Below are 21,266 nucleotides of genomic sequence, written 5' to 3'. Positions count from 1 at the left end.
GCCCAGTTGTCCACCCAGGGCCATGGGGAAAGCATCCGGTGCATCTCTTGTGGGAGGTCCTTCCACTTTTGCTTGAATTCCTACAAGAGCAGAGAGCTCACCACTTTCCTAGGCCTTATTCCTTTATTGGGCAGCCCTGTTTCACACGTGTCTTTTACATTCAGCCAAGAGTGCCGTCTCAGGTCTTCTGGACATGCAACCCTCAAGCCTGGTGTTCCGCGGACAAAATCTAATCCCTCTTCAGTGGAGGCCTTCAGAGATAGGAGCACTGCTCAGGGCTCTGAAGTCAGGGGAGGAGAAACCAGAGGCAGAGAGCTTCAGGACCCGGGGAGGGAGGGAGCTGGGCTTCGAGCCTCTCTGTGCCGATGCACACCCACATGCTCCCCCTCAGGACCACAGTCTCCAGCCCTATGTGGCATCCCTGGCTGTGGCGTGTGGGTGGAGCCACGAGGGCTTCTCTTCCAGGGCAGGGCTCCCTTGGGCTGAGCTGCGGTGTGAATGCCTCCAGACATTCCCTGATGGACAGGGGTTGCAATAAGGACCAAGGTGGGGGGCAAGCAAGGGCACTTCCATGCAAGCCTAGGGCAGGATCGGCTTCCCCAAACCTCAGGCCAGTCACTGGACACGTGACACAGAGGAAGAGCATGTCCTGGCACCACGACTTTTGACCTCTTTGCAGACCACTCGGGTCTCCTTCCCAGCACAGCCGTGGGCCTGGGCCCACAGCCCAGGCTTCCCGCTCAGCCAAGCAGAGGTGTCTGGCGCCCCCTGGTGGTGAATATGCCAACTAATTTACTCCTCGGCTCAAATGGACCTCAAAGCCTCCAGCACCTCGGTCACCCCCTTCCAGGTCATCAGTTCTCTACTTACAACGTGTCCAGAATAGAGCCCAATCTTCAGACGTGGTATAAGCAAAGCAAAGAAGATGGGCCAGGGTTATTTTTCCCCTGGCTTCCTCTGGGTGCTCTCTTTTTACTGCCACCATCTACAATGGCATTATTTTCTTTCCAAACAAAAATTAGCACCTGCACCACATAAGGATTATTATAGGGCTTATCATCAACACTCCGAAAACTCAAGATACGTTCCACAGGTTGGTTGACCATTTTTCTCTGCGACAGGTATTTTAAAATCCAGTAAATGTAACATCTATTCTTGTTAATTCTGCCCAAATGGAAAAGACAACATGATCGCTCCTTTAAAAGGTCCTGGGTGAAGTGTGGACTCGAAGGGATCGGGATCAAGACGTTGAGGCACTTGTTCTAAAGGGCGCCCCTGTGGACTGTCCGCCATTCAGAGGACACCTGTCCTGGACATGACACTGCTCATGGGGGGCAGGGCGGGCTCCACAGTGGATCTCCTCTCCTGCCCTGTGCTGAGCCCTCCAGCATGCCAGTTCGGTACTTAATCCTCACACCCTGCCACCAACATGTCACTGTCCTCGTCTCACAGATGAGAAAATCCCAGTGCACGGATGGTACCCAGGATCTGTCGTATCCACACTGGCACACTGACGTTCGGGTGGATTATCTGCGTGCATGTGGTGGGGGTCGCTGTCCTGTGTGAGATTTTCAGAACCCTGGTTTCCACGCCCTGGAAGCCGGCCACAGGCCCTCAGCAGTAAACCCCAGAGGCATGCTCTAGAAGGCAAGTGAAACCCGATTTTGAAAGGCTGGGCACCTTCCTCCTCTGCCTCTGGGGTGCTGATGTCTCATGCAGACACCATATCTCTCTTGCCCCTAATAAATAAACACTCTTTCTCATACTTGGGAAGGCTTAAGTATGCACACGAGGTATGGGATGGATACGCTGGTGTACCGAACTGAGAGAAAGTAGGATTTGAAGTCAGGCAGACCTCGCTGTGGGGGGTAGGGAGAATCTCCTGCTCTCTCAGAGGCTCAGTCTCCCTATCCGACATACAGGTCTGCCGTGAGCTGGCCAGAGGGGGCCGCACAGCCTTCTCTTCTCTCTCCTCTGCCTGGAAAGTCCCTTCTGACCCCAGTGCCCTAACCCAGGGCTGAGCAGCTCCCCTCTGCCTCCACCTTTGCTGCCTTTTAAGAAGCTGGGAATGTGGAGGTGCCCCGGGGGCTCAGGCGGTTAAGTGAGTGACTGGATTTCGGCTCAGGTCAGGATCTCACGGTTCGGGAGTTGGAGCCCCGCACTGGGCTCTGTGCTGGCAGTGCAGAGCCTGCTTGGGCTTCTGTCTCTGTCCTTCTCTGCCCCTCCTCTGCTCATGCTCACTCTCTTGCTCTCTCTCTCTCTCTCTCTCAATAAATAAACTGAAAAGAAAGGAAGCTGAGAACAGATGCCGCGTGCTGACCACAAGCCCCCTCTCACCTTCTCACCGTGCTCCCCATCTTTTCCAGGGGGGCCTCTGATGCCAGGTGGGCCCTGAAAACAGACAGGTTATTCACATGGTCAAGTTCAAGATGGCCTGTGACCCCCAGAGAAGGGTGATCCAATGCCAAGGCTACAGCTCTGTGCCTATGGGCTCCCCATCCCTGACTCAATTCACCAGAGGGTGGCCATCTCCTCCCTGCCTCCCCACCCCGCATCTGCTCATACACCCCTGTGTCAGAGCCCAGTCTGCCTGGACGTCTGCCCCACCCTGGACTGTGGCTCTCAAGAGGGCAGGGTGCAGCCTACACTGGACACCAGGGAGGCTGAGGGTGACCTAGGGACACAGGCTCCACATCAAGGACCCGCTCCACCTGTGTCCTTGACATCACCTAGAGCCTGACTCTGAGACAAGGCTCAGTGCAAACGACCCACGGACACCCCAGTAGGGAAACAGAGCAGTGAGAATGGGGCGGATGGGCAGATAGCACGTGTTTATGTGACTGGAGCTCAGTCCTGCAGGCGCTCTAGGGGGCCAGGGCAGGACGCGCCCTCCGGAGCTGCCCAGGGGAAGGAGCCAGGTGTCCACACAGCCATCAGCTAGGGGCTGCTTCCGGAGGTGCTAAAAACCACGTGTCCTATGGCTGGACAATGCGGTCTCCAAAAGCCAGAGAAAACCCTCAGGCTAAGGAACGCAGGGTTGGTCCCTGGAAGCAGACAGCAGGCAGGGAAATGGGGAGAGGTTCCAGCACCATCCCTGGCGACCACTAAGGACACGACTCAGCCTCCCTGTGCTTCCCTCTCCTCTCATGCAAAATGGAAGCGGTGATCATATCCACCTCGCAGGGTCGAAGGGGTTCGGTGAACTAACACACGTAAAGTGCTTAGAACAGAGCCTGGCATGTAACAATGCCCCGTACTTGTCCTCCAAAGTGCTGTGAGTATGATCCATAAAGGCTGATGATGACCAAACAGGATTGACCTCAATCTACTTTAGGAAGACAAATTCTCTGTTGCCCTTGACTAGATGCCACCGGGTGTTTTATGGCGGAACGTTAAAGCTGAAATCGTCTACGGCGGCTCTCGGAGCTAGCCCGTCAGCAGACGCGGGGCCCTGCGGGAGGGGACTCCACACACCGGGGACAGGGTGCTGTTCACCGCCGTTAGCCGCCGTCCAGGGCGGCCGCCCTCTCCCTTTAGAAGGTGAAAAGCAGAGGCCTCGGGAAGTGACCTGCAGAGGGACCCTAAGGGTCAGGACCCCTTTGCACCTTTCAGGTGTGTTTTGTCTCTTCTAACGGCAAACTCGGGGGCCGACTAGCACACGCCTGACCCTTAGAGGCTTTCTGTGGTTTTCTGCAGTCCCAACAGCTCTGTTTACCACTTGGCGGTCTCATGAGCGACCTAGAGCCTCAGGCTGCTTGACTTTCTAGGTGCCCTTCTCTGGGACGTCAATTTCTCCATCTGTAAAGTGGGAGGAAGGATGGCTACCCCCCGGGGCTGCAGGGAGGAGAAAGAAGGTAAGCTGGTGGGTGGGCAGCACTGACCCACGACCCGCGCCGGCACCCCGGCCCTCCCCCGATCACTCACCGCGCTTCCTGGGGGGCCGCTGGCACCAGGCAGGCCTGCAGCTCCAGGAGTGCCCTATGCAGAGGCAGAAGTTTAGAAAGGCCCCACGTAGTGGTTACAGGTGGTTTCCCGGTGTGTCTGTAAACCTGCCTTCTCTTCCGTTCACGGTAATTCGCTGAACTGCTCCTGGCCCGAAGTTCCCTCCACAGGGAAGGTGACCTCCTCCCGCGTGCATGGTGCGGTGCCCCGCTGGCCAGACCTCCAGTGAGTGCATTCTGGCACGCACGTGGGGAACAGGAGGTTCCTTAAGACCAAGGCACGGAGGTGGCAGACGTGGAGGGTGCGTGTTGTGCATGTGTGTTTACGTGCACGTGTGAGTGTGCCCATGCATGCGTGTGTGCGTGTTCACTTTGACGGATGCATCAGGGAATGCTTCCTGGAGGAAGTGGATTCGAATGCAACACTCATGGTTAACGAAGATTCCACGAGAGGGGGTGCGGGGGTCGACACCATGGAGATGGGGAAGCAGGGAACTCTCCAAGGACTGGAGGCTCCTCGTGTACCTTCCAGGCCTCCTTGCCCGCATGCAGCTTCCATTTCCCTCCAGGCTGCACCCCGTCCAGGGCTCTCTCGACTGGCAGGGAGGAGCCTGCCATCTGCCCCCACCCTGGGACATCCATGTTGGTCACCGCCCTTGGCTGACCCCATTTCCCCTCGGCCACGTGCACGGATGGCCTGGGCTATGCAAGCACACTACAGCCAGGTACATCTAACCCACTGTCCCAGGAGCAAGGGGGTGGTCACTTCCACTCCTGCTCCAGGGAGAGCCGGTGTGGAGGTGGTCTGCTCCCCCAGTGGCATCGTGACAAGTGGTTCTGTCAGCCCGGGGGCACCAGCGCCAACCCCACGGAGATCCCGGCCCCGCGGGAGACCAGGCACAGTGGCAGAGAGTTCAGAAGGCCTGTGCATGAAGGCACCTGTCTACATGTGTCCCTAGTCACGCCTGCGTGCTGACAGTTTCTGTAGGGGCGTGTGCATCACAGTACAGGTGCACCCTGGTTTCAGAATGTGTGCAAGTGTGAGGGGGTGTTTGTGTGTCCCTGTGTGCATCCCCCACACGTGTGGAAGGACACTCCTGTCACGGGCTGGGCTTGCAGACAAAGCCCTGAAGCGCGAATAATGTTGCAGAGACCAGGACGTCGCTCCTGGTCCTTGCTGCTCCAAGGTGCCCAGCCCTGGCCGACCACTCGGCCCTTCCCTACAGTCAGCCCAGAGCCCAGGGCACATGCGGGCCCAGCCTCCCTCTGCGGGCCCCCCCCGGGAAGTGCATGAGGACTCACAGGGTTTCCAGCCGCTCCAGGTGCCCCCCGGGGGCCTTCTTGTCCCTTGGCACCCTGCCCGGGAGACAAAGGGGGCAGTGAGACATCATGGGGAAGCTGTCCTTGTCCCCATGTGGGACCATCTCAGGGACACCCTGCTCATCGGAATCCATTAACGTATACTGGGCAGGGAGCAGAGTCCACAGCACGCGGAAATCACAACCTCCTGGCCGTCTGTCCATCCGCTGGAGCCCAGCCTGTGGTTATTTTATCCCGGCCTCACCACCCCCCCCCCCAACCCCGGGTATAGGTATTCGCACAGACACCTTATGTAAACGAGGCTCAGAGGAACAGGGCGGCCCAGGTGCACACAGCCAGCCACTGGCACCCCTGGGATCTGAGCCCAGACAGGTCAGTGCAAAGGGAACTCTCCAGAGAACGTGCCTGAGAGAGAGGCAGCTAAGGAGCTCAAGCAGAGAAAAATAACCACAAAATAAAAATGCTAATCCCCACCAGCAGCAGATACACCAGAGCCGCCAGTCAGAGGGGAGGTTGGGAGGGTTTTCCTGCATCTGAACCACCCCGTGTCCTAGCATCACTTCCCCATCCAGGGGTCCAGAGGTAGCGCCCACCCCCAGAGCTGCATTTTGGGTGCCTTGTGAGGGCCCCTGGGGGCGCTGGGCTCACAGCATCTGTGGCAGTGCCCCCTTCTGGGCTGCCCCAAAATGCCAGGCAGGCAGGGCCACTGGGGACAGGGAGAGACAGCGGGTGGGCAGGGTTTTCTGCAACTCAGAGCCCACAGTCGGAGAGAGGGTTTCTTACCGGCGCTCCGATGGGTCCCCGAGGCCCCAGTTCTCCAGGATGGCCTTGAGATCCCTGCAATGGAACCATCAAGGAACTAGGTCATCACCCTAATTCCTAGCAGGTGGGGTGGGGCGGGGACACGGGCAGTGGGTCTGGTTTGGGATCACCCTGGTTCTTAGCAGGTGGGGTGGGGCAGGGACAAGGGCAGTGGGTCTGGCTTGGGGTCACCCTGGTTCCTAGCAGGTGGGGTGGGGATACGTGCAGTGGGTTTGGTATGGGATCCACGGTGGGGACATCCTTGGAGCTGTGAGGAAGGAGGAAGGGGCTGGATTCGGTTAGTGGGGATCCTGTGAGTAGACCATGCAGTTCAGACATGCAGTCACACGGCTTTTGGATGCCCTGCAACCAGGTGCACGGGGCGGGGGGTGCGTGGGGTGCAGAACACAGGGTACAGGGCCCTCACCGGCTCGCCAGGCATGCCGGGATCACCCTTCTCTCCTTTCGGCCCTCGTTCTCCCTGTTGGCGAAGCAGAGGACAGCACACGTACCCTGCCCTGTGCCCAGATCAGGCCACACTGGCCCTTCCTGTCTGCTTTCTGCACCTGACCCCTTAGCAAAGGCTGTTCTCTCTGCGTGGGGTTCTCTCCCCTATCGCCCCCCCACCTTGGACTCTGATGATTCTTCTCATCCTTCAAATCCAAGATCAAGAATCCCTTCTTCAGGGAAGCTACCCCAAACTCAGGGACTCGCGTCACAGTGTCTTTCTCCGCAGTACCTGTCACACAGCACTTAGACCTTTGTTTGTTGTCCTTCCCACCCCCTCCAGCCCCAAGCCCTGCACATGCAGACGGTCAACAGTGATAGAGGGACTGTTGAACAGAAAGGCGATTCTCGGACCCTGAGCCCCATCCCTGCTTTATCTTGATGGAGGAGTTGGGGAGCAGGCTTTGCTCAAGGGACCTGACAGACTGCAGACTCAGGGCTGCACCCTCGATGGCTAGATCGGCGTGTCTAGCTTTTGCTGAAGAAGAGGTAGGCCACAGCCAGGAAAAGGTGTGCACTATCGGGGGCTGCCCAGGATCGAGTCATCCAATAGGCGAGGAGACGGGTCACTCTCTTGATCTGCTGGTGTCCCATCCAGGGCTCCCAACACCTCCCAGGAAGGATGGAGGGACAAGACAGCCTCACCCTGTTCCCTGCCAGTGACTGTGAGAAGGTGAGCAGACAAGAGTCTCCATCAAGGGTGGCCCTGGAAAGCACGCAGGCCTCCACCTTTCAGGGCTGAGGGGCCAGGATGGGAGATGGATGGAGACGGTGGACTGTGGTGAAAACAGCCTCAGCTCCATAGGAACTGGCTTAGAACTGGTTCTCCACTGTGCTGGCTCTATAACCGTGGGCAGAGTATTTAGTCATAGGGTCCTCTGTGACCATATCTACAAAATGAACAGGTAAGTTCTCCATTTCACACAGTGTGAGGCACAGAGAAGGCACAGAGAAGGGGCAGCAGGGATGAGCCCCAGAGGGGAGAGTGTGTGTGTGTGGGGGGGTCTGTGGAGCTCTCTAGAGACAGCAGGGTAATGATGGAAGCCTGTGCATCAGAAGGGCTGTGCACGGCTCCTTCTAAAGGAGCAGGACCCAGTGCTGTCCCTGAGTCCCACGGGCTGCCTAGGGAGACCCCAGGTCCCCATCTGCAGGAAGGCCGCAGGAGAGACTGGGATGAGTACTTCCTGGAAGGTATAAAGAAGGCCCGCATAGGCAGGGAATTTGAAAGCAAAGGCTCCAGAGACCAGGAAGTCTGGGGAGGCCCCTGGAAGCATCTAGAAGGCAAATTCTAACATGTGAGTTAGGGAGCCCGGGGTGGGCTAGTCCTAAACCTTCAGGTGCAGGAGAAGCTGGAAGACAGGCTGCTTTCTCTCCCCGGGCACAGGCAGACTCCGGAGACCTTGCCTGGGGTTCCCACCTGCTCTCCTCGCCCAAGCGACTGGTGGATCGCCCAGTTAGCATCTGCACAGTCCTGGCTGGTTTTCTCTCTCTCTCTGCTTTCTGTGTGGCATGGAATCTGCATGGTCTACCTTGGGGAGCTGTGGCCAAGATTCAGTGAGGTGGCTTTTGCAAAGTGCTCCGTGGCACCCACACAGGTGTGACCTCACTGGTTCCTCTGGAGCAAACCAGCTCATCATACACTCCAGCTCTGCTCACCAGGGACAGCAATACTTTCCTGCCAGCACACTTTCCTCCCTGCTGTGGGGACTTTCGAGACTCTTTGGTCCTCCAGTCACTGGCAATACAACCCACAAAGACAAAAGGGCTAATGGGGTTCTTTCGGGTGATGCAGTAGGAAGAAGCTGGAGGAAGGGACTGTAGATGGCGGTCATCAGGCCAGAGGAGGGACCCCTGGGGACTCACAGGCAAGGTGCTCAAGCCATTTTCAGCCCCAGCCTGGGGATCAGTCAGGAAGCAGAGCCTTCACTCCAGGAGCACACAGTGGGTACTCATCCACAGCCACTGAACGCACGGGTGTGAGTGGCTCCTTTCTCCTCCAGGCTGCCCCCCCTACCGGTGAGTCCGTCAACCACGTCAACACCCTCTTTGGGCTCAGTGTCATCCTGCAACTGGGCTGGCATCCTGCAGATTCCTTTGCAGGCTGACAGGGTGGAGTCAGGCCGCCCCAGACCCTTCCTAGCTGGTTGCTTCTTCACCACCTGCCAGCACCCCCTGCCCACCCCTTACAAAGACCCTCTTGAGTTCTTAGCTGCAATATCCCCAAGCCCGAGGCTGCCTGTCCCTCCTTCCTCCAGTGAAGGACCGGGTCCCCTCCGCAGACCTGCACGCGGCATCCCAGCCTCCCCGGGTGCCACCCCCAGCCAGCCCCAGCAGCCTTCTCCATCCCCAGACAGAGGGAGGTGGGTTTTTCCTCCCAGCCTTCTCTATTCCCTTGCTTAATTATGCCTGGGACTTTGCCACCCTGTGCCATGTGCAGGGACTCAAAGGGAGCATGCCTCAGGAGAGCAAGGAGACGTCAAACATCACTTTTCAAAACCATCAACACAAGTACAGTTACCATGGCGACGAGGCTGGTCCCAGAGAGACTCATGCAATAATCCACAATGAACCGTTTTTTTTTCCCCCATAGACACAATTTCTTCACTTTGCACCTGAGGTGGCTTCCTGATCTCTGAAAGGCTCAGACCCTACAGGAAGTGTCGCGATTGGGGTCCAAAAGGGAGGCCTGGCAGGCCCAGACTCTCCCTCATGAGCCTTCCAACTGGAATACCTTGGAAATCATCTTTAAGGGAGTGATTCCTTTAAGGAGGGGCCGCCTCTGCAGGCTTGTCTCCAGCTGGAGGGGCTCAGGGTGGGTCTGAGGGAGAGAGACCCAGAGGACGGAGACCAGGAGAGGTGGTCCTGGGAGAGGCAGACACTGGGGTGCTGTGATGTGGGCGGCCACCACCTGGGCAAGCCCTGAATCTCCTCGGCAGGTGGGGACAACCGCTGTGGCCAGGCAGGTCCTTGCAGCCCACAACCCATCTCACGGCCTATCTCCCAGGCAGGTGCTTTGCAACCTGCATAGCTCCTCTGACCCACAAGTCATCATCTGTGAAACGGGGCACATGTGCAGCTCCCTCAGGGACAGCATCAGCACTGGCAGCCCGGCACCTGCCACGAGGGATGCGCTCAAGCTCCGCCCCTTCCACTCCTTGGCTCGCTGCCCCAGCTCCTATCTTTCCCCACATATACAGGATACGCTGCAGCTTTCTAAGTCATATACGCTCAACACCGAGCGCTCCCACAAAGCAACCACTGAAATGCGGATGTGTGCGGGCTCTCAGCGGCCGCGCGGCCTGGAGCAGCCACAGGAGGACCCCGTCCTGAGAGCAAAGGGGACAAGCAGGTGCACGCCTCGGGCCGCAGTGCTGCCGAGAGCGGAGGTCATCCTGGAAAAGCTTATTTTCTCGAGAGCCTTCCATGGACAGAGGAGGGAAAGGCTTCCCCGCGGCTGCCACGATGATGAGCCTCCTTGCTGAGCATTTTAGTCTCTGGGAGAAGCCACAAGAGCTCCGTGCACCAGCCACACCCTGCAGCTGGCTGGGGCTCCACTGTCCTCCCTCCGAACGGCCTCTCTTAGACCCGGGTCCCCCCAGTGTGCTTCAGTCTCTGGGACCCGTTCAGGCCGACATCCTCGGCAATGCTCCCTGGGATTCCTCAGTCCACCGTCACCTGACCTGCTCTCCTCCCGACCACCGGCTCTCTGGGCAGCGGAGACCCAACCTTACCCCAGGAGAGGGCTGGCCCCCCCCCCCCCCCCCCCCCCCCCCCAGCTGTCTGGACAAATCTGGAAGTGAGCCGCCCTGCAGACCCGTGTGGAGGGGCTAAGTCAGGAGCCAGAGCAGGCGGGCAGCGCAGGTCTGGACAAAGGGCACCTGCAGCCCCCAGGGGCCGCTGCTACTTACTGGCATCCTGGGGTGCGGCGTGAACAGGGGCGTCTGAAAAGGAAAGCACAGAAATGAGAAAGATGTGACTTGCTTTTAACCACCTGCCTCTAAGAGACTTGACCGCGTGGGAGAACGCAGCCCCAGCATTTCCTTTAGTGATGATTCGTGTTGACGGGTACAATCACGTATTTCTTTCAAGTCCCCGAGGGGTGATCAAGGCAGGGCAGAAAAGCACTGTGGTTAGATGGGGGACCCGGAGTCACACCCCCACTTAAAACTTTGTGACCATCTGTCAGCTTCCATTCCTACATCAGTAAAGTGGGGATGAAACCTTCTCTGTTCAGGGTGCCCTGGGCTGAGATGGAGAATCCTTGTGAGTAATCGGACCCTGGGACATCGCCCCCGACCCCCAGAGTCTGTCACCAGCAGCATCCCCTGGGCATGACGTGTGTGAGAAGAAACCAGGGGAGGCGCCCTCTGGCCACTCCTTATCCGGGCACATAGAGCCACGTGGCCCTCCAGCCCCACCCCATGTCCATGCTGCCATTAGCGCTTCACAGATGCCATGGCTTCTCCAGCCACAGGGCATTTGCACCTGCTGTCCTTTGGGAACACACTCCCATCCTCCCTTTATCCGGTTGACCACAGCCCATCCTTGGGGCTGTTTTCAACGTCTCGTCTTCCAAGACCCCCTTTCCCCTCCACCAAATATAAATTAGGTCCCCTTGTTACTCTCCCTAACTGCACCCTGTTCTTTCCCCTGCTGGCATTTCCTATAATTTGTGATATACGTGTTTCAGGGCCACCAGGGGACTAGAGTCTGTGTCGCCCACCAGGCTGAAGCTCTGTGGGGTCCAAACACCACCAGTGCCTGGCTCACAGCAGGTGCTCAGAAAAATAAGTGAGTGGGCAAAAGAACATCACAGATTCTAGTCTGAAAACACAATGAATTCAAAATAGAAGGATAAAAGCAAGTTTCCTAACCTTAGCCTCTATGTCCCCAAATACCCGTCTCTTCTCCAGAAGAAACCACCGTTTCCCAGTGTAGCAAGTTTTTCTCAGTACTTTTACACAATTATGAATGTATAAAAATGCACGACTTTGCACACGAATTCTACAAATATCAACAACAAAGGACTGTGGTTATTGGTCCTTGTATATACGTGTAAAGCCACATATTCCCTACAGTAATGGAGAGATCAATCATCCGTTCTCCCTGCAGTGTGGGTAAGAAACTGGGAGGCAGACAGGCAAACTGCTTCACGGAACTCCCACAGCCAGTGAGTGCGCCTCAGGAAGTGGCCCCACCGGCTGGGCCGTGAGCCCATGCTGGGTTTTCCACCACATCTCTGTTGCGTGCCAGTATCTTCCCAAGGCCACATACGTCGTGTGTGTGCGCGTGTGTGCACATGCATGTGTGTGTGTATTTTTATAAACTAGGACTCCAGGATATGGATATCCTATGGTTTACTTCATTTTCTGCCACGTTAAGTTGCCTATAATACTTCATTATAAGTAAAACTACAATGTACGTCCCTGTACACGTTTTTTCAAATGCACACAGTGCAAACACTTCTCTGGGACAGATGCCTGGAAATGGCATTTCTAAGCTACAAGCACACACTTCACGATACGTTAATACTGAGTAACTCCTCAAGCAAGTGTTACCAGTCTGCCCTCACACGACACAATAGTGCTCATTTCCCTGCATGCCTGCCAACATCAGATGTTTCCAGTATCACACAAAAGTTTTATATGACCATTTGCGGCTCTAAATATAATTCTGAGATTCTTCTAACACCCTTACGGAATGGCTGAGTCTCATTCCGACAGGCATGCATGTGGGGGGAGACTGAACAGGGGAGTAATGATTTAACACAAACGACACAGACTATGATTTTCTGTCATCCTGCAGATGGGATTTCCGGGTGTTCAGGCTCTCATCTCCTGGCCTCCATACTTAGACAGTTCCCTACTTTGGGAATCGAGCAATTGGCCAACCCTGAAGCCATGTTCAACTTCCCCAAAATCAACTGATCAAAGCACAAACTACTAAGGCTGGGAAGAAACATTAAGATGGAAAAAAAAAACCAACCCAAAATATGCTCCCATATTCATATGGCAGTTATTTTTAATTTAGTGTTTATTATGTACCAGAAACTATACTACATACCCTGTATTAATTCAGTTAGTTTTCACTAGAAATGTACTATAGCTGGGTATAGTAGTTTTTCGTAACAGACGAGAAGGTGAGGTCTTTGAAGTTAAACAATATACCTAAGATCAGTGCTGGTTGATGGCAGATAGGGGACTCAGGAACTCAAGCCCACTATTTCCTGGCTCCAAAGCCCATGCTCTTACTCAACACCAATCACGATGCCTGCCCTCATTCCTGCATGGGGTGGAATCATGAGTCATGGTTATATATCCATGTGCAGTCTTACTCTGGACAAAGTCTCCCCCTGCTTGTCTCTGGACCTCAACTTCCCCGTATGTAACAGGTGGGTACATAGTCTGTGTCTAACCAGTGTTCTGCTAAATAGTAACCGTGCTTGCTGCACAAAAGCAATAAATCAGTAAGTGCAAGGTGGTTCTTAGAGATGCTTATGTATTTCTGGATTGCAAGACCTAGGAACAGGCAATCTCTATTAAAAAGATGTCTATAACTAAGTGAGGAGTGGGGGAGGGGGGCTGCCTTAGGGATTCAAAGAAGGAGAGGATGAGAAGCAGTGTAACCTACCGTTCCAGGCAACCCAGGGGGTCCGGCAGGACCAACTTCACCCTGGATGAGAAAAAAAAAAAAAAAAAAAAAAAAAGAAATGACCATTTATCCTCAAGCGAACTCTGCTTATCCTGGGACACCTTTCCCCAGGCAACAGAATCACACACGCGGTATCTACCATGAAAGACAGACTCCAAATTAGAGACTATTTCAGACATACGAAAACCTTATGTTTTGAGAATTATCCAGGCCACTCTGGGCAGCTGTTGATCACTCCTATCACTCGATGCTATTCCAGTGTGAATGCGGAGATAAAGTGATCCACTGTCCATCTTCTTGCTGATGACACTCAGGCTGCTTCCTGCCACCACAACCCACGAGACAGCAAACATCCCCACTGTGCGCCCTTGGGCACAAAGACACGTGCCCCCTACAGACTCCACGGGCCCTGTCCCAGCCCGTGTGGAGGGGATGGGCTCTTCTCAGGGGGCTGAGGGGACACATTTACATCCCTGTAAACAACACAGGTCTGGGAGTTAAGCCTCCAGAGCTTTAAACCTCAATCTACCACTTTACACATCATTTTACCTCTTTGGGCTTATTTCCCTCTTTGCGATATACTGATAATACTACATTCAGCTCATATCATATGGAGGCTGACTGAGATCATCTTCTACAGGGGCCCCGTAGGGAGGAAATCCACACATTTGACCTGAGGGGAGAGGGGCACTGGGCAGCACCATGCAGGAGGGACTACAGACAGCACACGGTCCCCAAAGCCTGTCACGCCACGTGTGTCACATGATGCCTGGACTTGGATGTCTGTGCCCACACGTGCTCCGAGTGGCCCAGGGTCAGGACTGTGGCAGGCTTTCCATGTGTGGTTAGTGAACACAGGAATGAATAAACCTGGCTTAGGCAGGGACAAGGCCACTCTTAGCAAACAATAATAATACGGTAAACATAGTTACGTTGTTTCTGTCTTATTTCCATGGTTATATGGTATTTAACTCCAGTTACTGGGTTATGTTTATACATGTTTTAACTTTAAAAAAAATTTTTTTTAATGTTTATTTATGTTTTGAGACAGAGAGAAAGAGAGAGAGAGAACAAGCTGGGGAGGGGCAGAGAGAGGGAGACACAGAATCTGAAGCAGGCTCCAGGCTCTGAGCTGTCAGCACAGAGCCTGATGTGGGGCTCGAACTCACGAGCCATGAGATCATGACCTGAGCCGAAGTCAGACGCTTAACGACTGAGCCACCCAGGCACCCCTTAACTCATTTAATCTCCATAGAAATGCCTATAATGCAGACACTTTGGTATGCCCATTTCATTCATAAATAAGGATAATGACACATAACATTCATGCACCTGCTTGAAGTCATACCCAGCACATGGCTGAGCCTGGTTTTAAGCTCAGAACCCAAGTAGCATTGCCTTCGCTGAAGTTCCAGAAGTTGTTTTGTTTTTAAAGAAAAACACTTTCTTGGTGCTATTTGCATTACATGATTTGACCCAGTTATTTTCCTGACACTGACTTCCTGGTGCTCCAGAAGCAATCTCATTTAACCCAGTGTACCCCACATGAAAAAGTCCAAATAATCAGAAGTTGAGTGTTTCCCAGTGATAAAGGAAATTTTCAATGTTTCATTTGTGTGGGCCCCGGGCTCCCAGGGAAGCTACACTTTAACATTTACCAACATGAAAATGACTCAGAATACCTTCAGAGCATGGGCTCTATTTCTGCCCCAGCACATATTATATACATCTGCTTTGTTAAAAAATAACAATAACCAGAAAAAAGCATTCCAAACATAAAGGTAGGAAAAACAATAAACCCCCCTGGTTCCGGTAAGATTAAAGTCATACAGCTTTGCACATACTAAAACCACAAGAGAAAGCCTGTAACTCCCTGGAACGTCCTTTGTCATGACAACTTGTAACCCTTTTTGTAAAGCCATCTATAACCCTGCAGCACGCCTGTCCCCTAGAGCACTCTCTTCTTGGTGAAGATCATGTGTCCAGGCCGCTGTCCTAACTTGGGCTTGAATAAAACTGTTTTCCTCTTTAAAATTTTAAAAAATGGTTTGTTCGTTTTATGTCAACACTAGGGAATGTGTGGGTGTGTATTACTGAGGAGAGGACTGGAGGAGAAACGTGTCTCCAACCCAGAGGACCTAAAGACTGCCTTTCAGGTACAGCCAGCCCCTCCCCAGCGCTGGGGGAGGGGAGGAAGGTGAGGAGGAAGGAACAGCAGGTGGCCAGGGAAGACCCCCGTGGCCCCTCTTCGTGGCTGCAGAAAGACCTGAGCGCCAGAGTTAACTAGACGGGTGGGTTCTGATCCCAGCTCCTGCAGGAAAACGTGAAGCCCTCAGCAGCCCTTGCTGAGAAAGGAGATGATTGTACCCACTTTCCAGATGCCATGGGGTTTAAACGCACGTCGTGGATGGTGGCCAGGAACGGACTGGCAAGCAGAGGCAGTGACGTGCAAGAAACAGTCAGATGGGGACAGTGTCGCTTTAATGTCTTGTTTTGGATTTTCGACCAGAATTATCATCACCACCTATTTCTCTGGAGAAAAAGAGAGTCCGGATTTTCTGGACGCGTGAATGTGATTCTGCCACGGGCCTGACTGTTCTGCGAAAGCAATAAAAGGAGCTTTATGGTCTCACTGAGTCCTTTGCATCCTGGAAATGAGTTTCGCAAATGAAAACTGCGATTCTGGAAAAACTGACAGCATGACGCCCTGCCCGTTTCTAGATGGCAGGCCTGTTTAGAGTACAGCTCTCAGCCTCCAGCCCAAGAGGGAAGCGGGTGGGAGGCCCCTCTGGGAGCCAAGAAAGGACAGGCGGACCGAGAACGGGAAACAGAGGGAACACGGCAGGGGGGACCACTGTGCGGGAGAAGGGGGGACACAAGCCCCCGTGGGTGTTGCTCAGGCGCCCACAGGCCAGGCCGTCCAGAGGCTCTGCCCTGCAAGGAGCCAGGACGCCGATCTGACCAGCTGCCGGGGCTTGGGGATTGACAGCAACATGCTCTGTTCACACACCACTGGGAGAGCGATGTGGCCACTTTGCAGTGCCTCAGCTTCCTCATCTGGGCAGCTGTTGGTAACACGACCCCCGTCGGGTGGTCCCCATCGAGTCCACGGCACCTCACTTCACACACAGGACAGGAGTCACGCTTCCCAGCAGCCCTCCCCTCCGAGGAAGGGTTAGCGGAGCGTGTCCAGCCAGCATGCCGAGGCACAGAGAGGTCAGACAAGGCACCACCAGGTTGCAAGCCAGATCCCGCTTTGTCTCAGAGACACGCGCCCTCTCCACCACACGGCAGGCACCACACACATGCTCACGAGGAAGGCTGGGCGACTCGGGTCACTGAGGACCAGGAGGCCAGCAGCAGCTCCTACCTTTTTGCCTGGGTCACCTTTCAGGCCTGGGAGGCCCAGCTCCCCTTTCTCGCCCTGTGGTGAAAGATGAAATTGGGAAACACCAGATCTCAGCACCTGCCTTTTCCCCATAAGAGCAAGCGGACCTTGGGCAAAATCCCTTTTTTCTTGACCTGCTCTTGCCTTACCAGTAAACGCCAAGGTGAGGCCCAACTTGGGCGGCTGGCTGTCATTAGGGGCGAGGCACCTGTCATGACGTCCCGCCCTGTTCCCATCAATTCCATCTGAAGATGGTCCACCCTTTGCGGATAGATCTCTCAGTCCCTGTCCCTTTGCCACAGGTGACACACCAGAGAAGCTTGGTCCCCTACCTTCTCTCTTCCATAAACCTGGGGAAACACCCCCAAGCCCCAGCCAAGACCACCCACTGCTCCAGGGACTGAACTCCAGAGGGGGCAGCTTTGCAGGGGCACAGGAGAGGTTCATCACTTACCTGCTCTCCTTTCTGTCCCCGCACGCCTGGAAATCCTGGAGCACCAGGGACACCTGCCTCTCCCTGTGGAAAAAACATGGCACCTCTGTTCACTCAATGCTCATTGAGGCTCCCCTGTGCGCCAGGCCATGCACAAGATGGTGCTCTCCCCTCGCTGCTCTCCTGTCCCCAAAGACTGTGGCTCAGTGGGGACGACACGGAAAGCAGAGTGGTTCTAGAGAATCTGCTCGCTGGGGTGTCTCCAAGCTTTTTCTCACTTCAGCCCATTTCATCACCAGGAACCCATTACACCTGTCTGGGTGTTTCCTCCTCCTCCTTGTCCTTTAGGACTCTGACACAATGACACCTCCTTGTCATCTTTCCCGACATTCCCCAAGTGTGAGTGAGGGGCCTCCCTCCTGCCCTCCCACGCACACCTGCATATCACCACTCACTGCACCTGGTCATTGCTCTTGGTTGATGGCTGCGAGCCCAACACAGTGATGGATGCATAGGACATGCTGATAATCATTGGGTAAATAAATGAATGCGTGAGATGAAGGAAGTGAGCCCCCAGAGGGAACTGATACAAGCCTAGGGCATCACAATGAGAGAATGCATTGACTGAAGAATGGAATGAATGAATCAATGAATGAGAAAGAAAGAAGGGAAGAAAGAGAAGAAAAACAAGAAAGAGAAGGAAAAAGAAAGAAAGAATGAAAGAAAGAAAGAATGAAAGAAAGAAAGAAAAAAGGAAGGGAAGGAAGGGAAGAAAAGGAAGAAAGAGAAGGAAAAAGAAAGAAAGAAAGAAAGAAAGAAAGAAAGAAAGAAAAGGGAGGAAGGGAAGGAAGGGAAGAAAAGGAAGAAAGTGAAAAAAGAAAGGAAGGAAGAAGAAAGAAAGAAAGAAAGAAAGAAAGAAAGAAAGAAAAGGAAGGGAAGAAAGGAAGGGAAGGGAAGGGAAGGAAGGAAGGAATGAAGGAAAGAAGGAAGGAAGAAAAAAAGAAAGAAAGGAAGGAAGGAAGAAAGGAGGAAGGGAAGGAAAGGTAGGAAGGAAGGAAAGAAGGAAGGAAGAAAGAAAGGAAGGAAGGAAGGAGGAAGAGAAGGAAAGAGAAGGAAAGGAAAGGAAGGAAGGAAAGAAGGAAGAAAAAAAGAAAGAGAAAGAAAGGAAGGAAGGGAAGGAAGGGAAGGAAGGAAGGAAGGAATGAAGGAAGGAGGAAGGAAGAAAGAGAAAGAAAAGAAAGAAAAGAAAGAAAGAAAGAAAGAAAAGAAAGAAAGAAAGAAAGAAAGAAAGAAAGAAAGAAAAAACAGACCTTGTCTCCAGGTCGGCCTGCCAGGCCCTGCTCCCCAACTTCACCCTGGAGACAGAATAACAGACACGCCGTCACGTCCCACAGACATTTGCAGAGATGGTGGTCATTCCCCCGCTGGCCCCACACGTTCACAGCAGCATCTCTGGATTCTCAGGCACGCGCATAGCAGGGTTACGGCCCGCGCTCTATGCAGCCGCGCAGGCTGTGGAAACCCAAGCGCCCGGCCTCTCCGGAGGGAGGCCTTCCACACTCCCTCATAACGTCTTTCACTTCCCCCAGAGAGAACCCCTGCTAGAATCTCGGATCGTCCCGACAGAGTTTACACAGGTGAACCCATTCATCCTGAATCGAAAAGCCTACAGTTCAGAACAATGAGGGGCCAAAATCAGGGACTCATAGGTCCGTCCAGCTCTGAGCTGTGCTAACTGTAGGGGAGCCCAGGCCCCACGCTGGGTCCAGCAATGAGGGAGAAGCCGTTGATGAACACGTCCATGCTCACCACTGTCTTGTGGTTGCCATTCAGACAGGCAGCCCCAGGGTTGGAGGTGGGTCAGAGCTTTCTTTGCCAGCTCCCATGCTGGGTTACAATAAAACCAAGTCTTGGGTGAAATTCTGGTAAACCAGAAAGCAGCCCTCCAAACAGTTACACACTGGTTCCAGCAGATGGGATGACGTTTAGTCCTCAGCCATTAGGTTCCTAATTAGCATTTTGCGGTGGGTTGAAGAAGGAGCCACAGGCCCAGAGGGGACTGTTCCCTGATCCCAATGCATCCAGATGCTGTGTTTCCCTATAAATCACTGACTCAAATCTGTGCGTGTGTGTGCTGGTGGGGAGGGACTGTAATTTCTAACCGACAATGCGTCTTGAGAACCACTCTGGACAATTTCTGACACCCATTATGCTATCGGCGTAGATTTCCATAAGGAAACGTGGTTTTCTGATAAGTGAACGGGCACATGAATGAATGAATGAGTGGATTTCCGTGCCCATCATGGTCTCCCCTGCAGCTACGCCAGACTCAGTTGGTAGGGAAGACCTCCACCATCCCCTCGTCTCAGAGAAGAGGGTAAGAAAAAGAAAAAAGTAACCCAAAACACTGTTCAGCATTAAACAACACAGCAATACCTGATGCGGAAGGTCTGGTGCCAGCAGGGGAACTCACACTGGAGTCGGCACAGAGAAACTCTCCCCACGCTCCCATCCCCCGACTTCCCGGTGTTTACAGGCACCATCAGCGAGAACCGCGCTGCCCGAGATTGTGCAAATACCTGCCACTCAAACGTTCACTTTAAATCTACCAGGACGGCAACATCCTCGCTGTGGGAATTGCTTCTCACATGCCGAGGAAGGCACTGAGGGTCTGGGTTTGCTTACAAGACGTCTTCAAGAGCTTTGGAAGCGCTTCCTGAATCCGTGCCGTGAGCTCGAAGTCAAAGGCACAATGGACGGAGGACTGGGCAGCATCTTGAATTCTTGACGTGAACCCGAAAGGTCGATCCTGCAAGCCAGGGCCGTCCCCTGACAGACGCATGAGCCCGCCGTCCACCACTTATCCGTAATCTCCTTGGAAGATTTTAATCTTCGGTTGGCATTTTGTCAAAATAAAGTTAACAAGACCCCAGGCCAGATCCTCTCTGAGGCTACCCAGGACGTTGTAGAAAGTACGAAAACTGCACACATTCATAGTTTTGAACTTCCCAGAGAAGTGTTTTAAACATTTTGCACTAGAAATTGTGCAAAACCAACACGTGAGCTGGCGCAGTAGGCCTGGCTGTTTGAATCTTCCAGTTAGTGACCACGAGAAACCAAAAACACGCAGGCAGAGAGACCACAGAAGTCCCTGAAGGCGCCTCTCTGAGCTCATCCCAGCACTTCCCGTGATGTGATCGATGGCCACCTTCTGGGGACCCGCGTGCACAGGGGAGAGACTGCATCTGAAGCCCAGTGGACAGAGTGTGGGAATTCACACGTGTAAGCTCGGGAGGGCTCACCGATTTACAAAGTTGGGAAAACACAACACTGAAGTATGGTTCACAGCACACGATCTGCCAGGTCAAGCCAGCAAACCTGTGCAAGCGTTTTAAGTCCTTTCTGGAAAAGGGTAGAATTTCAGCCAAACACCAAAAGGTGTTTTTAAGACCATGACATTCACCCCACACAGCCACCTCGGGGCGTGCATGGACACAACGCAGCAGATGACTTATGATATTTCAGGGATTTGGGGAATTGTTGCAAGCACATTGTTTAAATGCAAACGTTGCTTCTTAAAGTACGAAGGAGTACCGTCTTGTGAGTGGTAACAGGACAGCTCACAGGGGCATGAGGGTGGAGTCCTTGGAGTCTGGAATCCAGACAACAGGAGGTTTCCTGGTGGACCTCAGGAGGTTCTGTCCACATCTGAGCACGTGGGTATGTTTGACGTAGCCAGGTGCTTTCTAACCTGCTTTTTCTCCTCTGGCTTCTTTTGGTCTTCTAGAGAACGGCCACTTTATGAAAAAGCAAAGCAACGCCAGGGGCCCCGCATCTGGCCCAAGAACACCTTCCCCGGCCAGCAGGGTGATCGGGGTCCTGCCTTCCAGAGGGCAGCTGTAGAGTCCGGGCCACTCCTGTGCTCTTGCTGGGCTGAGGTGACCTCCATCCTCCATGCAGAAAACCCTTACTGAGCACCTGCCAAATGCCTGACCCTAGCTGGGAACGGGCGAGCAAAGGGGACAAAGACCCAGTCACAGTTGCTGCCCTCAACTAGCTCATAGCCCAGCGAAGTGCAGGTGGGAGGGGCAGGGGCAGTGCCCGGGGCAATCTCTTGTCTCTACAGACTCCCCTAGAGCCAAAGTACCTGCACCTGCACACTACACATGCACCCCACATACACACACTGACACATATCTCACACACACACACACACACACACACA

General features: G+C 54.0%; 1 protein-coding gene across 1 annotated transcript in view; it reads right to left on the bottom strand.

Annotated features, from left to right (window-relative positions):
- COL22A1 (collagen type XXII alpha 1 chain) overlaps positions 1–21,266 on the bottom strand; it is a 237,546-nt gene that overhangs the window by 87,901 nt on the left and 128,379 nt on the right. The window contains exons 27-36 of the mRNA XM_049632862.1: positions 18,352–18,396; positions 17,063–17,125; positions 16,591–16,644; positions 13,200–13,241; positions 10,478–10,510; positions 6,490–6,543; positions 6,045–6,098; positions 5,244–5,297; positions 3,925–3,978; positions 2,338–2,391 (exon numbers count right to left, since the gene is read on the bottom strand). Coding sequence (XP_049488819.1) covers positions 2,338–2,391; positions 3,925–3,978; positions 5,244–5,297; positions 6,045–6,098; positions 6,490–6,543; positions 10,478–10,510; positions 13,200–13,241; positions 16,591–16,644; positions 17,063–17,125; positions 18,352–18,396 — 507 coding nt within the window. The remainder of the gene's footprint in view (positions 1–2,337; positions 2,392–3,924; positions 3,979–5,243; positions 5,298–6,044; positions 6,099–6,489; positions 6,544–10,477; positions 10,511–13,199; positions 13,242–16,590; positions 16,645–17,062; positions 17,126–18,351; positions 18,397–21,266) is intronic.

The sequence above is a fragment of the Panthera uncia genome, chromosome F2 (assembly GCF_023721935.1).
Source record: "Panthera uncia isolate 11264 chromosome F2, Puncia_PCG_1.0, whole genome shotgun sequence".
Classification (NCBI taxonomy): domain Eukaryota; kingdom Metazoa; phylum Chordata; class Mammalia; order Carnivora; family Felidae; genus Panthera; species Panthera uncia.
Note: the sequence above shows the minus strand (reverse complement) of the source record. Positions and strands in the feature narration are given on the sequence as shown.